We start from the raw sequence: 22,777 nt of genomic DNA on the forward strand, positions 1-22,777 counted from the left end.
CTGGCGTTCATGTTCCCTGGTAACTTGAATGAAGCATGAAAGTATTAGCGGATTGTGAAAGGAGCCGAGTCTCTTCCGAAAGGTACGCCTTAAGGGGTCAGAGGGAGGGTGAGACTTCCCAGCGGTTAGCATCTACCGCGGCTAGTTGTAAAGCATTTCATACCTTCAGGTATGTGAACCCGGTAGAGGCGGAAATCGCGGGAAGAGTTTCGAACCCGGAACGATGGTCGGCATGCGTAGAGGTAACAAAAAGGATCGTGCTTAATCCTCGCAGTGGAATTACGGGGACACTCCACTCGCTAATGCCCTGTACTAATATGGCATCGAAACTTATCGGTGACGGTTCCAGTGTGCAATAATGAACCCTTTGAATTAACAAATAAAATGCGCTAAAGCCAACATAGTGTGCTTCAAATAGTGCTAGTAAATAATCGAGACGAACCTTAAGCTTCTCGGATTTAACGTAGGTTAGGCAATGATAACTAAAATAATATCAGGATGACGAACTGGTCCACTGAAATATTACATGACTATAGAGAAGTATATGGTGTGAATAGTTATCGCGGATTCTTTCACTTATTTTACCATTGAGTAAATAAATGCGTACAGTTTTAGAATAGAAAACTAATTTTTTGAAGAAGTAATACCGTCGTGTTAACTTTCGCGATTTAAAATGAAGGAATGTAAAATTAGCATTCACTCTGCGTGGGAAAGTTGTAAGAGAGTATGAAGATTCATTCTCATATAGCTAAGACCTAGAAAACTAATTCATTCCTCGGTCATCGATGATTATGTATTCTGATCCCACCCCCGTCTGCTGGCACAGAAGACCCTCTCCCTCCAGCCAAAGGGTTACCCAACCCCCAAAGCTTACTCAGATAAAAACGGCCATCCACACCCCTACTAGCGTATGGCTGATCCATCCACTCACTGCCCTCCCTCCTACTCTCCCTCTTTCCCTCCTCTTTCTTTCCATCTCTCTCTTCCTCTCTAATATACGCTCCTGGAAGAAGGGACTAACTAGTCTCAATCTCGCCCCAATAAAGACGTTGTATTATTATAATACTTCATCTCCCTTCCGCGTCTCCCTCCCTCACTTCCTTACTCCCCTTTCTCTCTCGTTCATTCCCTCTCGTTCTCCCGGCCCATTCCTTCCCTCTCACATTCCCCCTCCCTCATCTCTACCTCCCTTCATCTTCTTTTCTTCCTCCTCCGTTCTCCTTCCTCCCTCTCTTCTTCGCCCTCTTTTCCTCCCCATTCTCTTTCACTCCCTCTAGAGTCAATAATTTCGGCCTCTTTGTCTTTTGTTCTATCGTGTATTTCCCATTATTAAAAATTTTCAAGTTCTAATGTATTTCTTCACTGCTTTTTTTTTAGTAAGCTATACATTTACAGCGATGACTAAAAAATGAAAATGAAAAATGGAGGGCGTGGGATGCTGACATTTAACTGGGTAAAATTTGTCATGTATCATATTGTGTATGAATGTTTGAGAAGTATGGATCAGATAAGCGGTAGACCCTCGCTAATACTACGAACCACCCTCACTCGTATGTGTCCGAGGGTGGTTCGGATGAGGAGATATCCGTATTATCCGGGGTTGGGACACAAACGTAAGTGGTATTTCTTCCCTCTAATATTGTGTGCCGTTTATCGCCGACGGCTTCTAATGACTACATATGAACCATTAGAACCCCAAAGTCTAAGAAGTCTCCATTTAATTATAAAATAAATTTAAATGTATCGCCAATTTTCTCTGAGCATAAAATCTATGGTAATCCACAAGTATCTTCAAGAAACAACGGTGATGTATGATTGATAAATTGAATTACATCAAGTGTCGAATTTATTTCCATTACTAGGATAACCAAATGATCAAGTTTTTATCTAACTAAAGGAGAACCTAAAGTAAGAAAAATTGCGTTAATTTTCTTTTATATTGTTAAGTTGTTGACGCACGCACGTTCTTCGCTGTTTTCCGGCATACCGAATGTTACCTTAGCCATCCGCCGTCGAAATATATTATCACGTATTCCGATAATTCCGAACGTGATTAAGTATTTAAGAATATTACAGTGGATGTTCTTTGGTATTGCTACGCAATTTGGTCAATGGTACTTGAATGTCATTAGATTTTATCGAAATTTCTACGAAAAAATGTTTTTCGAAAAGAAATCCGTTGACTGATGAACTCCGCCGCGAGAGCATTTATTTGCATTTTCTGAGGCACTATTTCAGTGAAAATGAATGATTTTGGAATTTCACTTGTTGCTGGTATTTATAAAAAGGCATTTTAATTTCTTCATTAGAAATTCCCAGAACAACGATTAGTTATTTAGTAACTTAGGGAATTAAATTATTATGGAGCCAGTCCGTCGTCATAACCCCGATTAGTAATCCATTTATCGCATAATTTTAAGGTAGAGAGAGGCTATTCATTATCCTTAGAGCTCGATGTTGTCGACACTAACCCATGGCAGCACTCTTCAACTTGTGGCTACGATCAGCATTAGCACTCAGAAATGTAGACACCCTTTCTTTAACGATTTTTCATTCGGGAACCGTGGATTCACTTCGTAAATCTTATGCATTTTCTGTGACAACTCTTCAGGAGACTCCATTTTCATCTATGTTATAGATTTCCGATTAATGTAAGTCATATTCGGTCATCATAACTTACTAAGATTCAATAAATGGCTCAGCGAATTCGATATCAACCCTTTTGATGCATCTTAATCAAATAATATGCCTATTACACTGCTATAGCCAACAACTACTATTTGCATGAAAGTTCACGCTAGTTTTTGGCAAGTTTTTTAGGCGGGTTCTTTTATATTATTGGCAGGCATTTCTGCTCCACGCGATCGTTTTGCACGTTCCACCAGTGGAAGGCCTCTTGCTATCTTTCAGCTTCCGGTAACATTATATCCCGGACCAGCCTTATCCAACCCCCTTTTTTTTCAATTTAATTCAAATATAAGAGCAAAAGGATGGGTTAAAGTCCTCTTCTTTTTCCGATCGGATAGTGTGTACAGCGGTACCAAACTCTCACCAGAAACCTCCGAATCTTTTCTCAAGAAACTTGTTTATTCCCCAAAAGTTACGTTTTTTCTCCGACGACACCTCTTGGGTGCCATTGTCAAAAGTTACTTCATTTTTTACCAGGAGATCCCATGATCATTACGAAACAAGGTGTATGAAGAGTAGCTAAATCTAATAGAAAGAATCAGTCCTCTATTTCAAATAATTCCGTTACGCCTGCAGTATGCGCGTCGTGTACGTATGTTTCGTGTAGAAATTTGTGTATTCATAATTTCAAATCGGAATTTGGAATATTAATTGAAAAATTGCAATTAATATCAACCATATTTGTGGAAACTTAAAAATAAACTTATTTTTCGTTAGAGTACAGCAGTGCTGTTTATTGTGACCCCTTAATAAGCCACCCGCAGTACACGACCTGTCTCAATTCGGATTAGCGAGGGTTTACTCGTGATCACAAAAATTTTAATGAATATTTTGAATATACTCCCGCAGTTTCTTTGGAAATTTGTCATGGTATATACAGCCTAAGTGTTTAAAAGTTGGCTTTAACCTCGTGGACAGTGGCACGTTGCGCACGACTACGAATGCCTGTGGCATTGTATGTTCGGTATTTTGTCACAACATCTTGTTCCTTTAAAAGCCCCAAAATTTCAGAGTTTAAGAGGACGCCTCGATAGCTGAACTGGCTAAAGCACTCGACCGGATATTGAGGGATCTGGGTTTGAATCCCAGTCAAGGCGAATGATTTTTACACTCTGAAATTGTTGTATTGAAATGCACATTAGCAGATGACTCCATTAAAAGTTACTGTTGCGGCATCTCCCGCAGGTTCTTTGGAAATTTATTTTCAATACTCTTCGGGAAGTGTAACTTGTTTTACATTTGAGATAACCTGTCAATCACTGAAGAATATAGGGGCAAACCATGCATACTTTAACATCGGTTTAAGCGCTTGTGCAGACAACTGTTTTTGTATAAGTGCTTGTATTTTAATTATGTCTCTATGGCTGCTTAAATCACATTTCTCTGGCAGAAGTAGGATTCATTTTGAATTCATGAAATAAATATTTTCACTTATTAATAGAAATGAACATACATAATTGGTGAAAGAGCATGCACTGCGTTAGGATAACTTTAGTCATGCACATAGGCTGATCAGAATTGTCAATGAAGCATTCGTCCTAGAGTGCCTGCTTTGTTTGCCTAGCCCAGGAATCAATAAAAAGAAGGAATCTTTCTTTCTTTATGTCTTCCATAACAATTTGTCAAAGTGCAATCCATAAGCATTAATTAAAATGTTTCCTGACATTGAGTATACCACAAACATTCTAACATATAATGTTGCCATAAAATAATCAAAACAGCTGATCAGAGCTCATTCCAAGGTTGCCAACTTACAACCCTGAAAAAATGCTAAAGACTCGTTCAATAGTTTTGAAATGACAGCATTTGACCCTTTACTTATAATTGTATTTTCCTCAGAAAGCTGAACCAATCTCGTAACCGAGTAAATAATAACTGGGGAAGGATGAATAAAAAAATTGTTACAAATGTATCGACTGATACAGTTTCATATTCATTATATAATACCTATTAAAATAATGCAGTATAGATATTTACTAGGCATTATACCGGTTAAGGTAGGTTTGAGATGGACACAGCTACCAAATAAATATTTTGTTTCTTCTAACAAAGCCAAACCCAACAATCAACTCTACAACGTGCCTGTCTTCATCTCTCTATACTTCCTTCCTCCCTTCATACTTTCCAATATCCCTAGCCTATTCCTGCCCTGTCCTCTTTTTCCTAACATTCTCCCCCCTACCTTACCTCTGTCTTCAGCATCCCAGCCTTTTTGAAATCTATGAAACAGGCTTGTACATCCTGATTGTATTCTATATTCCTTGTGATTAGTATATTTTTCTGCAGTCTGCTGATATACCTTCCTTGTTATTCCAGGTAATGCTTCTAAATTCCATCTCTTAACCAGCTGCCCTTGTCTTATGTTTTTGAATGGGACCCTAGACGTCATGAGTACTAAATTGGGATCAAAGTCCGCATCCGCTCCAGGAAACTGTGCCAATTGATTATACTGCTATACAAGGCTACATGGCTATCCATGCCATATACAGCATTCCCTGCCTGCAGTTATGGCACTCTACCATTTAGTTTTGGCACCTTTTAACCAGTATGCCATTGCAAAATCAAGACCGAGTAATGCCTCAGGTCCTCTGTCACTCTTCCAATGAAGCTAATATCCCTTCTGAAGGGAGTGTCTTGAGAGCCAGCATATTATTACCAACATCCCATGAATAGAAGATAATGCGCTATGTACTGACACATGAGAATACATTTGTAGATGTATATTGCCTAATTGAAAATTCTCTTTGTGTTATGTTCAGAGGAAATTCTTGTTATGACTAGAAACTAATGCACTTAGTTTTTGCAATGTTTAAATATGGTTCCTTCATTAATATTTCAAAACTTGATGTCTTTAAATACTCCAGTAAAATAACTGGAAAGAGATACTTAACCTCTTACTTAGGGAAAGAATCGAGATATTATTTGGCAATTTATAGTTTGTGAATAAGCCTCCTATGGCATGAGTCATGGTGAAATCACCTTTTGTTTTGCATAATACAATTTTCTCTTTAATTAGTAATCATGAAGACCAAAAAAACACAATTGTGTACCTGGATGTGGTAGAGTTCGTCTCATACCAACCCATCATGTTTATGCTCTAATTCTTGGTGAGATTATTGCAGAATAGGACTTTTGGTGTGGAATGAGAAAGTAATTAATTTTTGTGGCAGCATTTTCAGGCTAGGCAATTGCCAATCCTCTTCATTTTATTGGGAGCATTTCAAAGTTGGCTTACTGTTTTATAATTTGGTAACTCATGTAAGATCTGCAGCTATGAAGGCATCAATTGATATTTTTGATACCATTCATAAAGTATAAGAGATGTTATTAAAATTTCACTTATATTTTTATATATATGTATATTTTTTTTTTGCAGCTTCTTCACTTAAAATCGAACAAGTACTTAACTGTGAACAAGAGGCTTCCTGCATTGTTAGAAAAAAATGCCATGAGAGTATATTTGGATGCCAATGGAAATGAAGGCTCATGGTTTTATATTTTACCATTCTATAAGCTGCGCTCAACTGGGGATAATGTGGTGGTTGGAGATAAAGTAATTCTAAATCCAGTTAATGCAGGTCAGCAGGTTCTTCATGTGGCTGCAAATTATGAGTTACCTGATAATGCTGGCTGTAAAGAGGTATGACTTTGTTTGATAACTATATGATTGCATGGGATCATAGTTCATGTACCTGGAGATATGTAGCAATATTCCTTGAAAGCTGAAATGTGACATGTGAAAAGGAAATTTTTTGTTTTCAATGATAGAGAGTAGCTGTGCAACTCGCTTCACTACACTGTAGCATATTCACATGTGAAGTTTGTGTGTTCACTATGCTTCATACATGAATATACTGCTCTGTTGTGATATATATAATTAGGATGGTCAATAAAATGTGGGACATTTCAATTTTTTTCGACTATTGATATCAAAAGCTTCTATGAAATCACACCTGAATGCGTATTTTATTCAAAAAATGACCATAATCAAATCAAAGGTATTTTCGATATTTTACGGTAGAGATCAATTCATATAAAGCCCTATCATATGTCGAAGTCACACATCAACTGAAATGTGGTAATAATGGAGATTAGTTCCTTTAGATGTCCTGCTTGTGGTTCCCTAGGAAGATTGGTATTTGAAAAAATCAAATTAAGGTGAGTGTGTCCCATTCCACTCAGATTTGAACTTAGACTATCCAGCCATTAGCCAAATACTCTTGGCACTGATCTACTGCATTGCTGTCTTAGCAAAATATTCCTGAAATGCTTGGATTTCATAGAAAATACATTATGTTTCAGTTTTAGTTTTGCTCAAATATTTATAATTCTTTCTTGCTGCTTTGGGAGTAAATCAGTGAAAAATTACTGGTAAATTGCTTCTGGCCAGCATGAATGTTAACTCCATCGTTTTACATTAAATGTGAAAATATACCATTTGGTAATTAACCTACGTACTTTGTAATTTTTTTGTTCTCATGTAGAGATGCAAACATCATCTGATAAAATATTGCAGTCAATTTATTCAGGAGAGTATCAATTGCAAGATGACATTGCCTAATTACTTTGATGGTGCAACAGTTGTCATGCATGATCCCTCATACATTTCAGCAGAAAAAAGTTGTAGCCTGCTGAAATAGTTTTGAAAACAGCTAAGTATATATTATACCAGTTGACTGCACTTAAGCTGAATTTTTGTTTGCAAAATTTCAATTGGGCAAGTTTTAGTGTTTTGAAAATTTTCAGTTCAAAATAGAAGTATATGAAACTTAAAGGGTTTATTGTGGAATGTCACTTTCTTTCCAGTAAACTATATATGAGATTAAAATTGAATCTGATTAAGACTATTTTGGAAAATGATTTTTTAATATTAAGTAGTTCACGTATTAGGTTGTAGCTAATGTATTTTCTCATAGTAAAATCCTGCTGTCGATTTCAGGTGAATGTAGTTAACTCAGGTACATCATGGAAGGTAACGCTCTTCATGGAGCATAGAGAAAATCAAGAGGAAATACTCAAGGGAGGAGATGTAGTTCGTTTATTTCATGCGGAGCAAGAAAAGTTTTTGACAATGGATGAATACAAGAAGAAGCAGCATGTGTTTCTGAGGACAACAGGTCGGACATCAGCCACCTCTGCTACAAGCAGTAAAGCTCTTTGGGAGATTGAGGTAAGAAGAAGTATTTTCAGAAGCCGTGAAATACTTAAGTACAGCAACAAAACTGCTGCTGTTATATTAAATAGATGAATATGATAAAGAAATTCCTCTTAGAATAAGTAAATGGTGCCATTGTTGAATCGGCTTGTGAAATTGCATTCCTTATTTGTTGGTGTATGATTCTAGTCATGACTGTTACTATGGAAATGGAAATGGTTAGGCAGTGGATTCATTGGTGGGGAGTTTGACTTTCTGGTACAGTCGAACCTAGCACAGCGAGTAATTCACATGATGAGCAAAAATATTGGCCCCGAAAACGACTCGCTTAATGAAAGACTTTTTGGCAATAATTTTTTTTTCATCATGGAACACATTATCATATTTTACTTTCATTTATATGAAAAAAGTATTTTCACTAAACAAGTGTTTTGCTTTACAAGAAAGATCACAGAATGGATTATGCTCGCATTATGAGGTTCCACTGTAATTCAAGGTTAAGCACTATAAACCATCACAATGAAGGTGTTACCTCACCTGTAAATATTTTACTTGGTGATATTTTGGAGATATAAACATTTTTCAAGCATCGCATGTATTTTAAATTATGAAAAGGTATGGTGAAGTAAAGTGTACCTATACTGCGGGAACTGATTTTTTATAATACATGTTATATGGTATTTTTGAGATTGAACTAGGGAACTTTTCAATGCCCAAACCAGCCCTCAATCCCGATGAAGTGCATATGCAGAGTTACACCTCTACCCTACCTGCATAAGTTGTGATGGATAAATTATCAATCAGAATGCAGGGTAGATAATGTTATTCCACATATCATATTAGAAAAGATCCATGGAATCATTCCTTCATTTCATCTTCTCCTGTTTAATGAATATGTTCATCTTTCTTAGCCTTACGTTTGTCATTTAGGCTTGTTTCCAAATGTAAAAAAGCCTGTTCTTTGTTATTGCATTATTATTTAACAAAGAGGAAAGTGGATATGCTAAACTGTTAATAATGTCAAAGATTTATTCAATCAAGGTGTGGACTTTGTGTACTGTGTTATTTACACAATCAATGACAATTTCAACATTAGAGATTAATTAGTTGGACATTCACTTTATAATTCCTTTGCAGAAGGCTTTAGGATTATATAATGGGTGCTTTTCAGCATTTTAATATCTGATATTACTGAACACAAGTACTTAATTGTTCTAAATACATTCTTATCACATTTTAAATATTAAATTACATCAATAATTAAGCTCGAAATATAGAAAAAAACTTGTATACTTTAGATCATATTGAATGATAAATAAATGAATATTTTTTATTTATAGGTTGTGCAGCATGATCCATGTAGAGGTGGAGCTGGCCATTGGAATTCCTTGTTCAGGTTCAAGCATTTGGCTACTGGGCAATACTTAGCAGCAGAGGTTGATGAAGATGAAACACCAGATCAGATGAGATTAAAACTGAGAGGTTTGTAATTTCACTACCTAGCAATAAAAATTTTACTCGGAGCATAAATTTGAGGACTTGGTTTCAGGCCTTCACTACAATTATGGCTGATCCATTAACTTAATTTTATTCTGTGACTGTAAAATATAGAGTAGTTAAAGACATTACACTTAAATAAAATATTTAGAAATCAATTGAAATAGCAAATCATGGTGAGTTAAAAAAATCCTTTACTTCATAAAAATATTTTAATGGGTAATTTTTATTGTTATAAAAATTATTCAGATGAAATAATTTGAAATTTTTGAGGAAGATGGTTATGTGACTTTATGCCAGCATGAAATGGCCATTTTTGATAGAAGTAGAATGACATTATGTATGTATCAAATTTCTATCTAGTTGAATAAGCTTAGTAGTTTATGTTCACTGGAACTATTTCTTCCCTAACATCCACTCCTGCAAAGTCCCAATGTAAAGATTTTATGAACCATATTTTGAAAAATCATATGCCTCTATAACATAAATTGTTAATTCACCAGCAATTTTGCTGATGTGCTGCTGTTATTTGCTGATGATAATCATCTACCAAGATGTTAGTGATACATTGGACTGAAGGGCACTTTCTGGTGACATTTGATAATTGGTATTAGTGCTTGGGGTCAGAAATTGGGAACTTGACTTAAATCTGAAAATATGTGCAGTAAGGAATAGAAACACCACATCCTTGTACCTATAGACTTGGGGGTAGGCAAAATAATAGTGGACTAGGTGAAGTGCCTGGGACTCGCCTCATTATTGGAACTGATAGGGAAAAGGGAAATATGTATGGGCAAAGCATATTGGTAGCATCTCTGGAGTTAGTTAAATAAACTAGGCGCAAATGATTAGTGCAGAAATATTGAAATGAAAGAGTCAAAAATAGAGATTATTTCATATTGCTTAGACTACACCTTGAGTATGTGTCAAGTATTTGGTACCTATTCAGCACCTAATTTTGAAAGTAAAGAAGATACTGAGAAAGCAGCCCATGCAATGAAAAGGTGTCATGAGTGAACAGGAAGAATTACATTAGTAATGGATGCCATAAAAAGCAGTTGCCATCACCTTTCTAGCTGATAGATCCGTCTTTGCTTTATTCAGAGCAGGTTAGCCCTTTGCAGTTCACTGTTGTGACTGTTCTTACATCCCCTGAGTGTAGTGGTATATCCGAGTTTCACCTAAAATCAACGCAAAAAATCTATCTCGCTTTACTTAAACCACTATATCAGGGCCTTGGAAATGTTCATTTGAATGCCTTTTTATGTCCAAAGAGAGCAATCTCAAGAGAGCATCTCATTGGGAATAAAAAGGCATTGAAATGAACTTTTCCAATGCCCTAATGGAGTGGTTTCCAGGAAAGCCTCCAATCTATGCTTATCATCCTGCTTCAGCGACCATGTTTACACACTGTTCATAACCATGCTCCGCATGTTTGAGTTTTAATGAGCTTTTTCTTATCATCCTTAATCAACATTCCTACTATCAAATCTCTCCTCTATGTGAAAGCTTCTTTGCCTGATGCAATTTTCTTCTTACGTACCTACTACTTTGCACATTTTGGTCCAAAACACTTCCGCGATACTGTTCCACCTGCTCTAATTTTTGCTCTCCTATTTTAATGTTTAACTTGGCCTTTCTCTTTCTGGGAAACCGCATAACCTTTATTTTATTAATATTTATTCTCATCCTATGTCTATCGCTTTAAATTTCCAATTCACTCAGCAATGCTTGGAATCCCTCCGCTGACTGACAAACTAAAGCTTGATCATCAGAAAACCTACGTGATTTTATGGATTCCGACAGACTTTCATTCCAATCTCGAGTTCATCCCATGCTTCCGTAATCATTTTTTCCGCACATACAATCAACAGCACAGGTGATAATGGATAACCCTACCTTACTCCTTCCTAACACTGCCCATCCAACTCTCCATCCCCTACTTGCACCTGAGCAGTCTGAGGCATGCACAAGTTGCGGATTAGCCTCCTAACCATCCAATATACATTCCTGTATTCCTTTTTTCTGCAATATACTCTTAGTTTTTTGAATCCACTCTGTCAAGGCCTTTTGGAAATCTACAAAACAGGCTATTGTATTGTGTTCTGATTGTGTTCTATATTCTTCTTGATGAGTGATCTCATTACTGCATTGGCATCATGTGCGCCTCTCCCCTTCCTGAACCCTTAATGGTGATCTTCTGAGTAATGCCCTGCTTTCCATACTTAAGTTGATGTTCCTGAGAACCACTGTAGATATGCGTGTGATATCAAACTTATGGTACTGTAGTCCTCACATGAAGTAGCATGTACCTTTTTGGAATAAGAAGTAATACTGATCTGACAAAGTCTTCTGGCAAAATTCCTATCTCATACATGCTACGAATTAGCCCATAAAAACTGTTCCTCCTACATTTTTCTAAATTTTTAAGCAGTTCTGCGGTAATTTTATCTACCCATATGGCCTTAATTTATTTCATTTCCTTTAATGAACTTTCTATAATTTCTATTAATGCACTTTCTATCTCACCGTCAAGTAAGCCTGGACCTAAGCTATCTTCATCTATGTCATATTCTCTTTCTATATCTAACCTTGCTGGCCTAAGTTATTTACTGTACAGTATATTCCTTCCATCTCTCTTTGATCTTTTTTGCTTCATCTAGTATTACTTCATCTTTTATTATCCAAATTATATCTAATTGTTAATGGAGATTTTCCTTCCATACTTCCCGATAGTATTTTAACCTACTTGTATAGTAAACCAATTTCACTCTTCCTTAGTAAACTTTCCATATCCTCACCCTGCCTCATCCACCCTGCTTCTTTTGCTCTATTTGTTTACCATCTCAATTTATTATTTAATGTACTTCCTTCTATCTAGCTCTGTATTTACATTCTTCCATTTCCTTCTTTTTCTTTATTTATCCAAATCCACATGCACGGATAGACAATGTCAGGTGGCACACAAGTCCCAAGTAATCACAAAAGATAATAGGTAAAATCAGTCAGTAAAACAAAAGTACACTTAAAGGAAACTTCAAAACACAAATCTCTTTCACAAAACAAGAAAATCCCCATCCCATTAACATCAATCAATCAGCAAGAAAAAATAAAGATAAATTTAAAAAATTAAGCTGTTATATATAATTTTACACCACACATCAATCAAATTATGACATATATTCCTTACATCTTTTCTTAAAAGTATACACTCTGTTAGGAAAGGGCTCAAATAGTTTTGCAGGTAAGGTGTTCCAATCAACAATTGTTTTATTTAGAAAAGAATTTTTTTTATTTGTTCTTTGTGCCCACCCCTTCTTTTCCTATTAAAAGTTTCTATAGTTTCTTTTGTGGCTTCTGATATTCCTTTTTCGATAAATTCCCTTTTTTCCTTGATTATACTCTGCTCCTTTCCCTCACTCATGATTTTCTCTACAGTCTGCTGATACTGCTCCTTTGTCCATCCAGGTAATGCTTTTACATTCCACTACCTTACCCGCCTCCCCTACCTTGTCACATTGAATTGGTCTCTACACATCATAACTACAGGGTTCGTCCGGAAAATAAGTGTACTGACTCCTGGGCGGCTCCACGCGCGCCCATCACCGCTCTGACGGGCTGCGATTGGAGGGGGGTATGTTGGCAAGCGACGCTGAAAAAGGCAGTCGGCTCTGAGCTGTGGTGTAGTGAGGAGCTCTGTTAACGCGAACCTCCACGCTCGACCCACGTCACGGAACGCGATGCCGAAGTTTTTGGAGCAGCGTTATTCCATCAAATTTGCGGTAAAGCTTGGGAAATCGTCTACCGAAACTGTCGGTATGATTAACCAGGCTTACGGGGAGTCAGCCATGTCCAGAAACATGATCTTTCGGTGGCACAAGATGTTCGTGGAGGGCAGAGAAGAGGTCGACGACGAGTCTTCGAGAGGTTCCCGATGATGCCTTCGCGGGAGCGTTCCAGGAATGGGAACGCCGCTGGAACAAGTGTATCGACTCACAAGGGTCCTATTTTGAGGAATATTAGCTTAAGATATGTAAAAGTGTAATAAATTTTTTTTCCTGAGCTCAGTACACTTATTTTCCGGATGAACCCTGTACTAAATTGTGATCAAGAGTCCATGTTCGCTCCCGGAAACTGCGATTTTAGCCCACTCTGCCTAAATTTTTGCCTAACTATAATATAATCTAACTGATGCCTATCTGAGTCACCTGGTGTTTTCCATGTTTACCTATGCCTTAGGTGGTGATGAACCAAGTGTTGATTGTGATTAGCCGGTGTCTTCCACAGAACTCAATTGCTTTCTCACCGTGGTCATTCCTCATACCTAAACCATAATCCATTAAGGAAAGAATTAATGTGTTTTAATTAATTTAATTAAATTAATGTTCTTATTTTTTATATTAAAAAATTTGGTGAAATGATACTTTTTTATTTCAGTGATAATGGATTTCCACAAAGTTGAGGGTGAAAGCATCGAATATCTCTTCCATTTGCCTACTGTTGCATTCCAATCCCATAGATTATTTACAATAACTTCCCAGATCTAATGTTATCTTGGAAAAATAAATTAGGGATTGGGAAAACTTCTACTCTTTTTATATTTAGCATTAATTATGTGTAATGAGTTCTTCCATTCCAATGCATCCATGCAATTGCATGTGTTCCCAGTGGATTATGTTTATTGAAAATAATGAATCTAAATTGGTATAGGTCTTGATAGAGATTAGGTCCAATTATATTTGATTTATTATTTTTTTAATGGGGCAAGGTTTCTTAAAAATTATATTGTTGTGTGTGAGATGAGATAGACTTTAATAATGTTAATTATTTCCATTTTATTTCTCAGATCCTCATGGTGGACCTGTTTATCATTTAGTCTCTGTTCCTCATTCCAATGAGATAGCCTCTCTTTTTGAACTGGATCCTACAACTTTGACGCGAGGAGATTCATTGGTACCACAGTCATCTTATGTGAGACTACATCATCTGTGTACGAACACTTGGGTCCACAGCACATCTATTCCCATTGATAAGGATGATGAAAAACCAGTCATGTCAAAGGTGAGCATTCTGTTTGAGATGAAATACTACCTTGATCAAAAAGTTCCCGGAATAACCACCGTGTGCCGCTCCCATCGTTCCGATTTGAGTTCTGTTTTTTTTGTTAAATTGGTACATCTGTTGTTGATATTCCCTTTAAATCTTAGTGTCATAACTTGACATTTGCAAAAGTTACGGTCGGTTTTCGGTATGTCCATCAGTGCTTCCTGCGATTTTTCCATTACTTCCTCTCGGCTGCTAAAACGCGTTCCCCGTAATGGTTTTTTAACTCGATTGAACAGAAAGAAGTCACAGGGAGCCAAATCAGGTGAATTCGGTGGCTGTTGGATGGTATTTGTTGCATTTTTCGTCAAAAAATTACGAATAATGATAGCACTGTGCGACGGTGCGTTATCATGGTGCAAAATCCACGAGTTTTCTGCCCACATTTCTGGTCTCTTTCGGCGAATTGCTTCACGCAAACGTCTCATAACGCCCAAATAATACTCTTTGGTCTGGCCTTCTGGCAAAAATTCATGATGCACTACACCGTTGTAATCCATGAAAACCGTCAGCATTGCCTTCTTTTTTGACTGAAAACGACGTGGTTTTTTTGGTCTCGGCTCATTTGGTGAACGCCATTCACTTGCCTGATGTCTGGATTGCGTGTCGTACTCATAAACCCACGTCTCGTCTCCAGTAATGATCCTTTTGATGAATGTGGGATCGGATTCAGCCTCGCAAATCATGTCTTTTGCGACGTCAACACGGTCTCTTTTTTGCATGAAATTGAGGTCTTTTGGAACCAACTTTGCTGCTACACGACGGAAACCCAAATCATTAACCACAATGTCTTGGGCGGATCCATAGGCAATGTTCAAGTCCTCCGCTATTTCTCTGATGGTTAATTTGCGGTTATTGACCAACATTTCTTTTACTATATCAATTTTTTCACCGACTTTCGATGTCGATGGTCTGCCACTGCGTTCATCATCTTCGATTGACTCACGACCACTTCTGAACCGCTCGTGCCACTGGTAAACGACCGTTTTTTTTAGAGAATCGTTGCCGAAACACTTTTCCAACATTTCCAACGTCCGTGCGCCACTAAATCCGTTTTTTACGCAAAATTTAATACAAGTTCGTTGTTGCAAATTTAAATCCATTTCTGAAATTGTAAAAAATCGCCAACACACACAGAGATAGATGTACTCTTGGCTACGTAACTTTTGCAAATGTCAAGTTATGACACTAAGATTTAAAGGGAATATCAACAACAGATGTACCAATTTAACAAAAAAAACAGAACTCAAATCGGAACGATGGGAGCGCCACACGGTGGTTATTCCGGGAACTTTTTGATCAAGGTAGTATATTGAAAAGAAAAGATCAAAACTTATTTACCCAATTTGAAGAGGGTGTGGTAGTCCATTGGGTAGTGCTCTTGGCTGATGACTGGACAAGCTGTGGTTCAATTCTGATTAATGCACCTCAATACCCTCATTTTCACCCAAATTGTGTTCTTTTTTCGGTACCAGAACTTCCTGGAAGGCATGTGGCACAGGGAAAGGAGCTGGCCTCCCTTCCTGGATTTTTAAATTTCATATGCCATTGGGCTTAGTGCTAGTTGGTTCTACTCTCCCCTATTAAACCAATCTTTGGGTTGATTCCTATGGTTTTTCTTAATCCTTTAAAATGTCAGTCTTAATTAATGCCAGTGTCACCATAGAGGTTGTTCTACGGGGTAGTTCTGCAGTAGAATTAAAGAATAACTTTGATTTTTTATCATTATTGTGGGATGACATTTTGTATTACTAGATATGCCAACCTGGGAAGAAAGGACACTGATCTTGAAATGTAAATGGAAGAGAACAATTGAAGCCTATCTTTGTCTTTGAAGGTGCACACCAAAGTATATTGCAATCGAGAATTTGTAACAATTACTTGCTGATTTGAGAGAAAATTAGAATCCATAGAGGTCAAGTCATAAGAAAAGCCTTGTGTTTGGATGAGAAAGGAGCTAAAAAAATTTGTTGGGTGGCCTGAAGGAAATAATTCAAAATATGAATTGAAAAGGGTATCATCCATAGCATATTTTTAATGTGAACTTTGAGGTTGTGACCATGCTCTGAGTATGTATTTCTCCGCAAAAAATTTATTTCTCGATGTCCCCCAACCTTTGACTTGGGACCTCCCTATCTCCTCCCTTTGTGATGTGTCATGCCAATGGGTGTCTTTTATGGGCCTGAAATGAACCCTGCATTACCTGCTCTTGGTGTCTTCATGAACAACTGCCTTACCCTCTCTTAGTGTCACATCGCAAAATTCAGGCTGAGAAGGTGAAGATGCGGTTCAACAAATTCTCTTTATCATCTGCATTTAAGTCTTAATCCCCAGAATTTTAATCCATCTGAAGACTTACTGGAACATTTGCTTCTGTCACTAATGGTTTCCATAGATGATCTTCAAGGCACCTTGCAGTGCATTGATATCCTTTTGATTCTGCCTGGGAGTACCTACGAGGGTCATCCGGAAAGTAGTACCCGTTCGTGAAATAAAGACACAAAAGTAAATATTAACAAACATAAAAAATTTTATTTGAAAGAGGATACTTTAAACTACTTCTCAACATAATCTCCAAGCAAATTAAGGCATTTGTCATAACGTGTGACAAGTTTCTGTATTCCTGCTGCATAGTCCTTCGCCGCCAGCTCATTGAGATACGCGAGGGACCCATCTTGCACAAATTTTTGCATAATGCAGATGGTGTTTAACAATTTCATGAACAATTGTTCGAGAAACATTGGGAAAATGCTCACAGATGTCATCAATTGTGACGCGCCGATCGTTCCTCACGAATTCGTCAACTGAGCTCACCAGTTGGTCTGTAATGACAGATGGTCTCTCCGAACGCTCATCGTCGTGTGTGTTCCCCCTCCCCATGTTGAAGTTGCGACACCACCGCCGAACAGACGACTCGTCCATTACATTGTCTCCATACACCTCCTTTAATTGGCGATGAATATCACATGGGCGAACGTTTCTTGCATTGAGGAATTTAATCACTGCCCTCACTTCACAACTGGCGGCGTTCTCAATTTTTTTAAACATTGTAAACAATCACAGAAACAACACAGGCAATGCTAGCGTCACGCAACTTGGCTCAGAGAAGGCAGACAAGCCAATGAAGCTATCTGACCTCGTCCAGCGGCTACTCGCGTCGTCAGCACTTCATGCGGCACGAACGGGTACTACTTTCCGGATGACCCTCGTATAATGACGTTATTTTCTCTATGAATAAAGAAATGATTATGGAGAACATATTATCAGAAACATTTGTGGTGCTCGGAAGAATTGGGACTTTGTTTGGTATAATGGTAGTGAAGTTAAAATAAAAATATACCTAGGTGAAAGGATGTGCTCAGCTGGACTAGGAGTGCTCACTCAGTTTACCAAAATGCTATGAAGAGAAGAAGCAAGTCTTCTGTAGCCAAATAATGTGAGTAGGAAACGGAAGAGAAAAGGAAAATACCTAAAGAAATGAAGACATTTAAGAACCAGAAGAGAATAATAAAGCAGAAATTAAGAGGCACTTGATAACACTGGTTTTACATTGATTCTAGGGTAAGATGGAAAAATTACATTTAAAATGTGTGGCAATTTTCATTTAGATTTCTGCTAATAATCAGAGAACAAGACAGTCAGGGAAATTGGGGAAAGTCAGGAAATTGAATTTTGACAGACATTGCTGATGGTTGGAATATGGAAAAAAGTGTAAAGTATAATGTTAAAACATGTACAGTTAGGTTAACTTGAAATAACTTTGGGAAAAATGGTGAAACTAGCCCAAGAGATTTCATTGGAGAGTGAAATGAGAGATTTTGAGAAGTTGTTAGGCCTAGAATCAAATGAAGTAACAAATGGAGAAGAAATCATTAAGGAAGAACCACAGGACGAGGGCAGAAGTAGGGAAGCAGAAAGAGAAGGAAAGAGAGAAGGAAATTCAGAGCTATGGGGGTCATTAGGTTTTTCTTAACTATTAACTTCAAACAAATTTGGAAGGTATAGGTCTTATAGGAGGGTAGGGTCCATTTCCTCAACAAACAGTTTGAAATAATTGAATGATTTGTGCAACATTCTTTTTAGGTGCGTGGTGATATTAGCTCTAAGAAAAAGGAATGAACAATTCAGACAAAGGTCATGTTTTTGAGAAAAGAATCCCTTCCATCCTCGTCTATTAATGCCCTCAAGACCAATTAGAATTGCATCCTGGCTGCTACAGTCAATAAAAATACCATATTTTTCTCTTTTGTACTTTATTGTGTAGTTGCTGCACTATGCACAAAAAAGATAAAGGGCTGTAAAACGAGATTACCAAGGAAGTTTGTACAGTAGATACTCTCTTAATGCACACCTCATATAGTGAGTAATTCGCATAACGAGCAAAAGTATTGGTCCAGGTAATGATTCGCTTAATGAGCAAAGTTTCATGTAATGAGTGACGAGAAGAGGGGAATTCCCAGAATGATTGTGTGCCTGCTACTTTAGTTTTTGTGTAGCACTTGTTCCACTAGCACCTTAGTGTCACTAGTGATTACACACTTTTTCCAAATTTGATTGCAGTCATAGTTTTTGTGATTTTTTGTGCTGAGTTTAATAATGTTTTGAACAAAGTGCTAAAAATGTCCCAAAAGAAAAATCAGCTAGAATACAGCCATAAGAGAGTAAAAATAACCATAGAAATGAAAAGTAAAATTTAGAGAGAGATTGAGATTCCTTCAAAGAGAGTGGCAAGAATATCTATTCAACAGTGTATTCTCAATGATGTTGACGGGTCGCTTCTCATATGGAGAAATGAACAGCAATTGAAATTCGACCCAATTGACGAGAATATTATTGATGGGAAGGGGAAAGTGATTTTCGCTGACCTCTTAAAGAAAATGTCGAGATCATTAACTGCTGAAGATGTATTTAAGGGGAGCAGGCTTGGTTCGAGAAGTTTGCGAGAAGAACTGATTTCCTTGGCATTGTGAGGCATGGAGAAGCAGGAAGCTCCACCTCAAAGGCAGCAGACAACTTCATTGGTGACTTCAAGAAGCTCTTAGATTCTGAGGGTTACCTGCTGCAACAGGTTTTTAATTGTGACAAGGCGAGTCTCTTCTGAATGAAGATGATGAAGCAAACTTATATTTGTACACATAACAGTAGAAGAGAATTCATAGCCCAATCACAATCCAATGTAAGGCAATCTCACGCTGCTATTTTGTGCCCATGTAAGTGATGATCTGAAAATTAACATTCAGAAACTCCATGAGCCTTCAAGAAGTGTGAAGTCAAAGCAGCAGGCTAAATGTGATGTGGAGATTGTGGGGAAACTGTTACATTGTACTATGAGTACAATGCATTGCCGGAGTAATGCACTGGCAGTTCGCTCCAGATATTTATTAATAACAATTCTGAGTAGAAATTTTACAATATTTTTAAGTGTCAAATTGAGTAGCTTGAGGCGTGATGTGGTGGAAGGCAAACATAATGAATAACTGATCGAAGCACTTTTCCACTTGATAAAATTTTTTTTATTTAACGACCGGGTTTCAATGTATTACATCATCATCAGGTTATATCATCATCACCTGATGATGATGTAACGCATCAAAACCCGCTTGTTGAATAAAAAAACTTTTATCAAGTGGAAAAGTGCTTCGATCAGTTACTCATTTTGAAGTGTTGGTAAAAATAAATGTCTCTAGACTGCTTTCTAGTAAAAAGGAATTAGGTACATTGCATAAATAATAAACTTTTTAGTTTGATTCTTTTTTTTTACAAATAATTCACATATCTGGTTGCCTCACTCCATAGTAGAAGAAAAGATAAACATGATCCTTGATCATCAACAATGTACAAGGCCTGACCAGAAAGCAACTTATATTTCAGCTTGGCGTGTCGGTTGGTAGGGCTAGAGACCCCATGTTGGTGTCTAAACGTCCCTATACTTGGTACACATCCTGCTGTGTTAGTGTGCAGGCTGTGGTTCTTCTACCTTGCTCACTGAAAACTGTTTAAATGTGTGCTGCAGTAGAAAATCCCACAAGTCGTGAAGTGCGATCTGTAAATAGGTTTTTATTGGCAAAAAACCACAAGCCAATTGAAATTCATTGGCAACTTTATGAAGTGTACAGAGATGTAATATTGAGCGAAGTTAAGAGTGAGGCAGAGGTGCATTCAGTTTATAAATGGTTGCACCAATGTTCACGACAAGGACTGCAGTGGTCGACCTAGCCTTGAGACAAATGAACTGACTGTGAAAATCAATGAAAAAGTTCATCAGTAATAGTTTTTGGGGGAGGGGACTGATAGCTGAGGTCATTTGTGTCTTTAGGGATCGGCAGCAAAGGATGGAGGGTGGAGAGAAACCCGGCATGGCATTAGCCTACTCATAATGAAAGGCACCAAGGGGTCTGCAGCTTAACATCCTATTTGACAGATGGCATACTAAGTCAAAGTGCTCTCCACAAAGCACCTCAAATAGGGATCAGGATACCGCTGAAAAACATCTGCGAACCCGGGCCCTCTGGGTGGGAAGGCAGTATGTTAGCCACCGTACTATCCCGATTCCCCAAAAAAAAATTTAGAAAATTGCTGATTTATGACTTTTGATCTCTTGCTAGATGTGGCTTGCAATACAGAACTTTGGCAATGATGTAGAATTGCATGCTGATGTAAAAAAGTGGTTAAATTGTAAGACGGCAGATTTCTTCAGAGATGGAATTGAAAAGCTTCTTTATCGTTGTGATAGATGCCTTAATTTGAGTGGCGACTATGTAAAAAAATAGTTTAAAAACATGCCTTTCAAATGTATTTGATAAAACTTTGTCTTGTCACTAGGTTCATATTTTATTTAAAAACATAAGTTACTTTTGGACAGCCCTTGTGTGCATGGGGCTGTCTGTCAACAGCCCCATGTACACGAGGGCTGAGGGACATCAACAATCAAACAAAATAAAGTCTCAGGGACTTTATTATGATTCCTCAAATAAATTTGTTGGATTGCTGTGAATTAGGTGTACATATATATCAATAACAACTTAACGCGGTATTATTTCCTTCCAATGAAAATCATTATCTTGTGTTTCTGTATTCAAGGTTGGATGTGCGACCATAAAAGAAGACAAAGAAGCTTTTGCCCTTATTTCTGTTTCACCCACTGAAGTAAGAGATTTGGACTTTGCAAATGATGCCTGTAAAGTGCTTGCTTCTGTGTCAACTAAATTAGAGAAGGGGACCATATCACATAATGAAAGGAGGTAAATTAAAATCAACAGCATATTGCATGCCCTAATTCTTTGTCCAAGGGTGCATTTTGTTTGAATAATCTTAATTTTTCCTAGTATTTGAGTGTAATATATGTCCTGGAAAATATTATTGAACATTTGCTGCAAGTAAATTGATGGCTTATTTCCATTTAAACTCTCAGAGCTGTGACCAGTTTACTACAAGATATAGTTTACTTCATTGCTGGACAAGAAAATGAACAGAATAAATCTGAGGCATTGGAACTTAGTGTTGCCAATCCCAATCGTGATAGGCAGAAATTACTGCGAGAGCAGTATATCTTGAAGCAGTTGTTTAAAATACTTCAAGCACCATTTTTGGAATCAGCTGAAGGTGAAGGACCATTTTTAAGAATAGAGGAATTGAATGATCCAAGACATGCCCAGTATAAATATATGTTTCGCCTATGTTATCGAATATTAAGGCTGAGTCAGCAAGATTATCGTAAAAATCAGGTAGGATGGATGTGTGTATGTTTGCATAGCATTAGCATTATTTTTGCATGTTTTAGTATAATTTTTGTGTCTTATTTAGTAACTAATGATATTTTGTTATGATGAGGACTATCTTTTAATTAACTATCTTTAATTTATATTTAGGAATACATAGCTAAGCACTTTGGATTCATGCAAAAGCAAATAGGTTATGATATTTTGGCTGAGGACACAATTACAGCACTGTTACATAACAACAGGAAACTGCTGGAAAAACATATAACTGCTGCTGAAATAGAAACATTTGTTGGCCTTGTGAGAAAAAACATGTATAATTGGGAGTCTCGTTTTTTAGACTACTTGTCTGATTTGTGCATTTCAAATAAGAAAGCAATTGCTGTGACTCAGGAATTGATATGCAAAAGTGTGCTGAGTGTGAAAAATTCTGACATTCTGATTGAAACCAGGTAATAACTTTTTTTAAGTGTAAGTGTTCTTGGAATTATTGAGATGTAAATATGCTCTAGACCATTTTCAGAGCCCTACCATTGTAAGATGGACATTTCTCTTGATGGCAATGACTCTCTGGGCATATGATTTAAGGTCTCATTGATAATGGCTATGAAATGGG

The 22,777-nt window shown here is 37.3% G+C and overlaps 1 protein-coding gene across 4 annotated transcripts in view; it reads left to right on the forward strand.

Moving 5' to 3' along the window:
- Itpr (Inositol 1,4,5,-trisphosphate receptor) overlaps positions 1–22,777 on the forward strand; it is a 207,545-nt gene that overhangs the window by 89,686 nt on the left and 95,082 nt on the right. For all 4 annotated transcript variants that reach the window (XM_071582736.1, XM_071582737.1, XM_071582738.1 and 1 more), the window contains exons 6-12: positions 6,065–6,328; positions 7,628–7,858; positions 9,184–9,325; positions 14,187–14,401; positions 21,524–21,684; positions 21,855–22,167; positions 22,312–22,613. In XM_071582736.1, coding sequence (XP_071438837.1) covers positions 6,065–6,328; positions 7,628–7,858; positions 9,184–9,325; positions 14,187–14,401; positions 21,524–21,684; positions 21,855–22,167; positions 22,312–22,613 — 1,628 coding nt within the window. The remainder of the gene's footprint in view (positions 1–6,064; positions 6,329–7,627; positions 7,859–9,183; positions 9,326–14,186; positions 14,402–21,523; positions 21,685–21,854; positions 22,168–22,311; positions 22,614–22,777) is intronic.

This window comes from Hetaerina americana, unplaced genomic scaffold (assembly GCF_022747635.1).
Source record: "Hetaerina americana unplaced genomic scaffold, ioHetAmer1.1.p SCAF_12, whole genome shotgun sequence".
Classification (NCBI taxonomy): domain Eukaryota; kingdom Metazoa; phylum Arthropoda; class Insecta; order Odonata; family Calopterygidae; genus Hetaerina; species Hetaerina americana.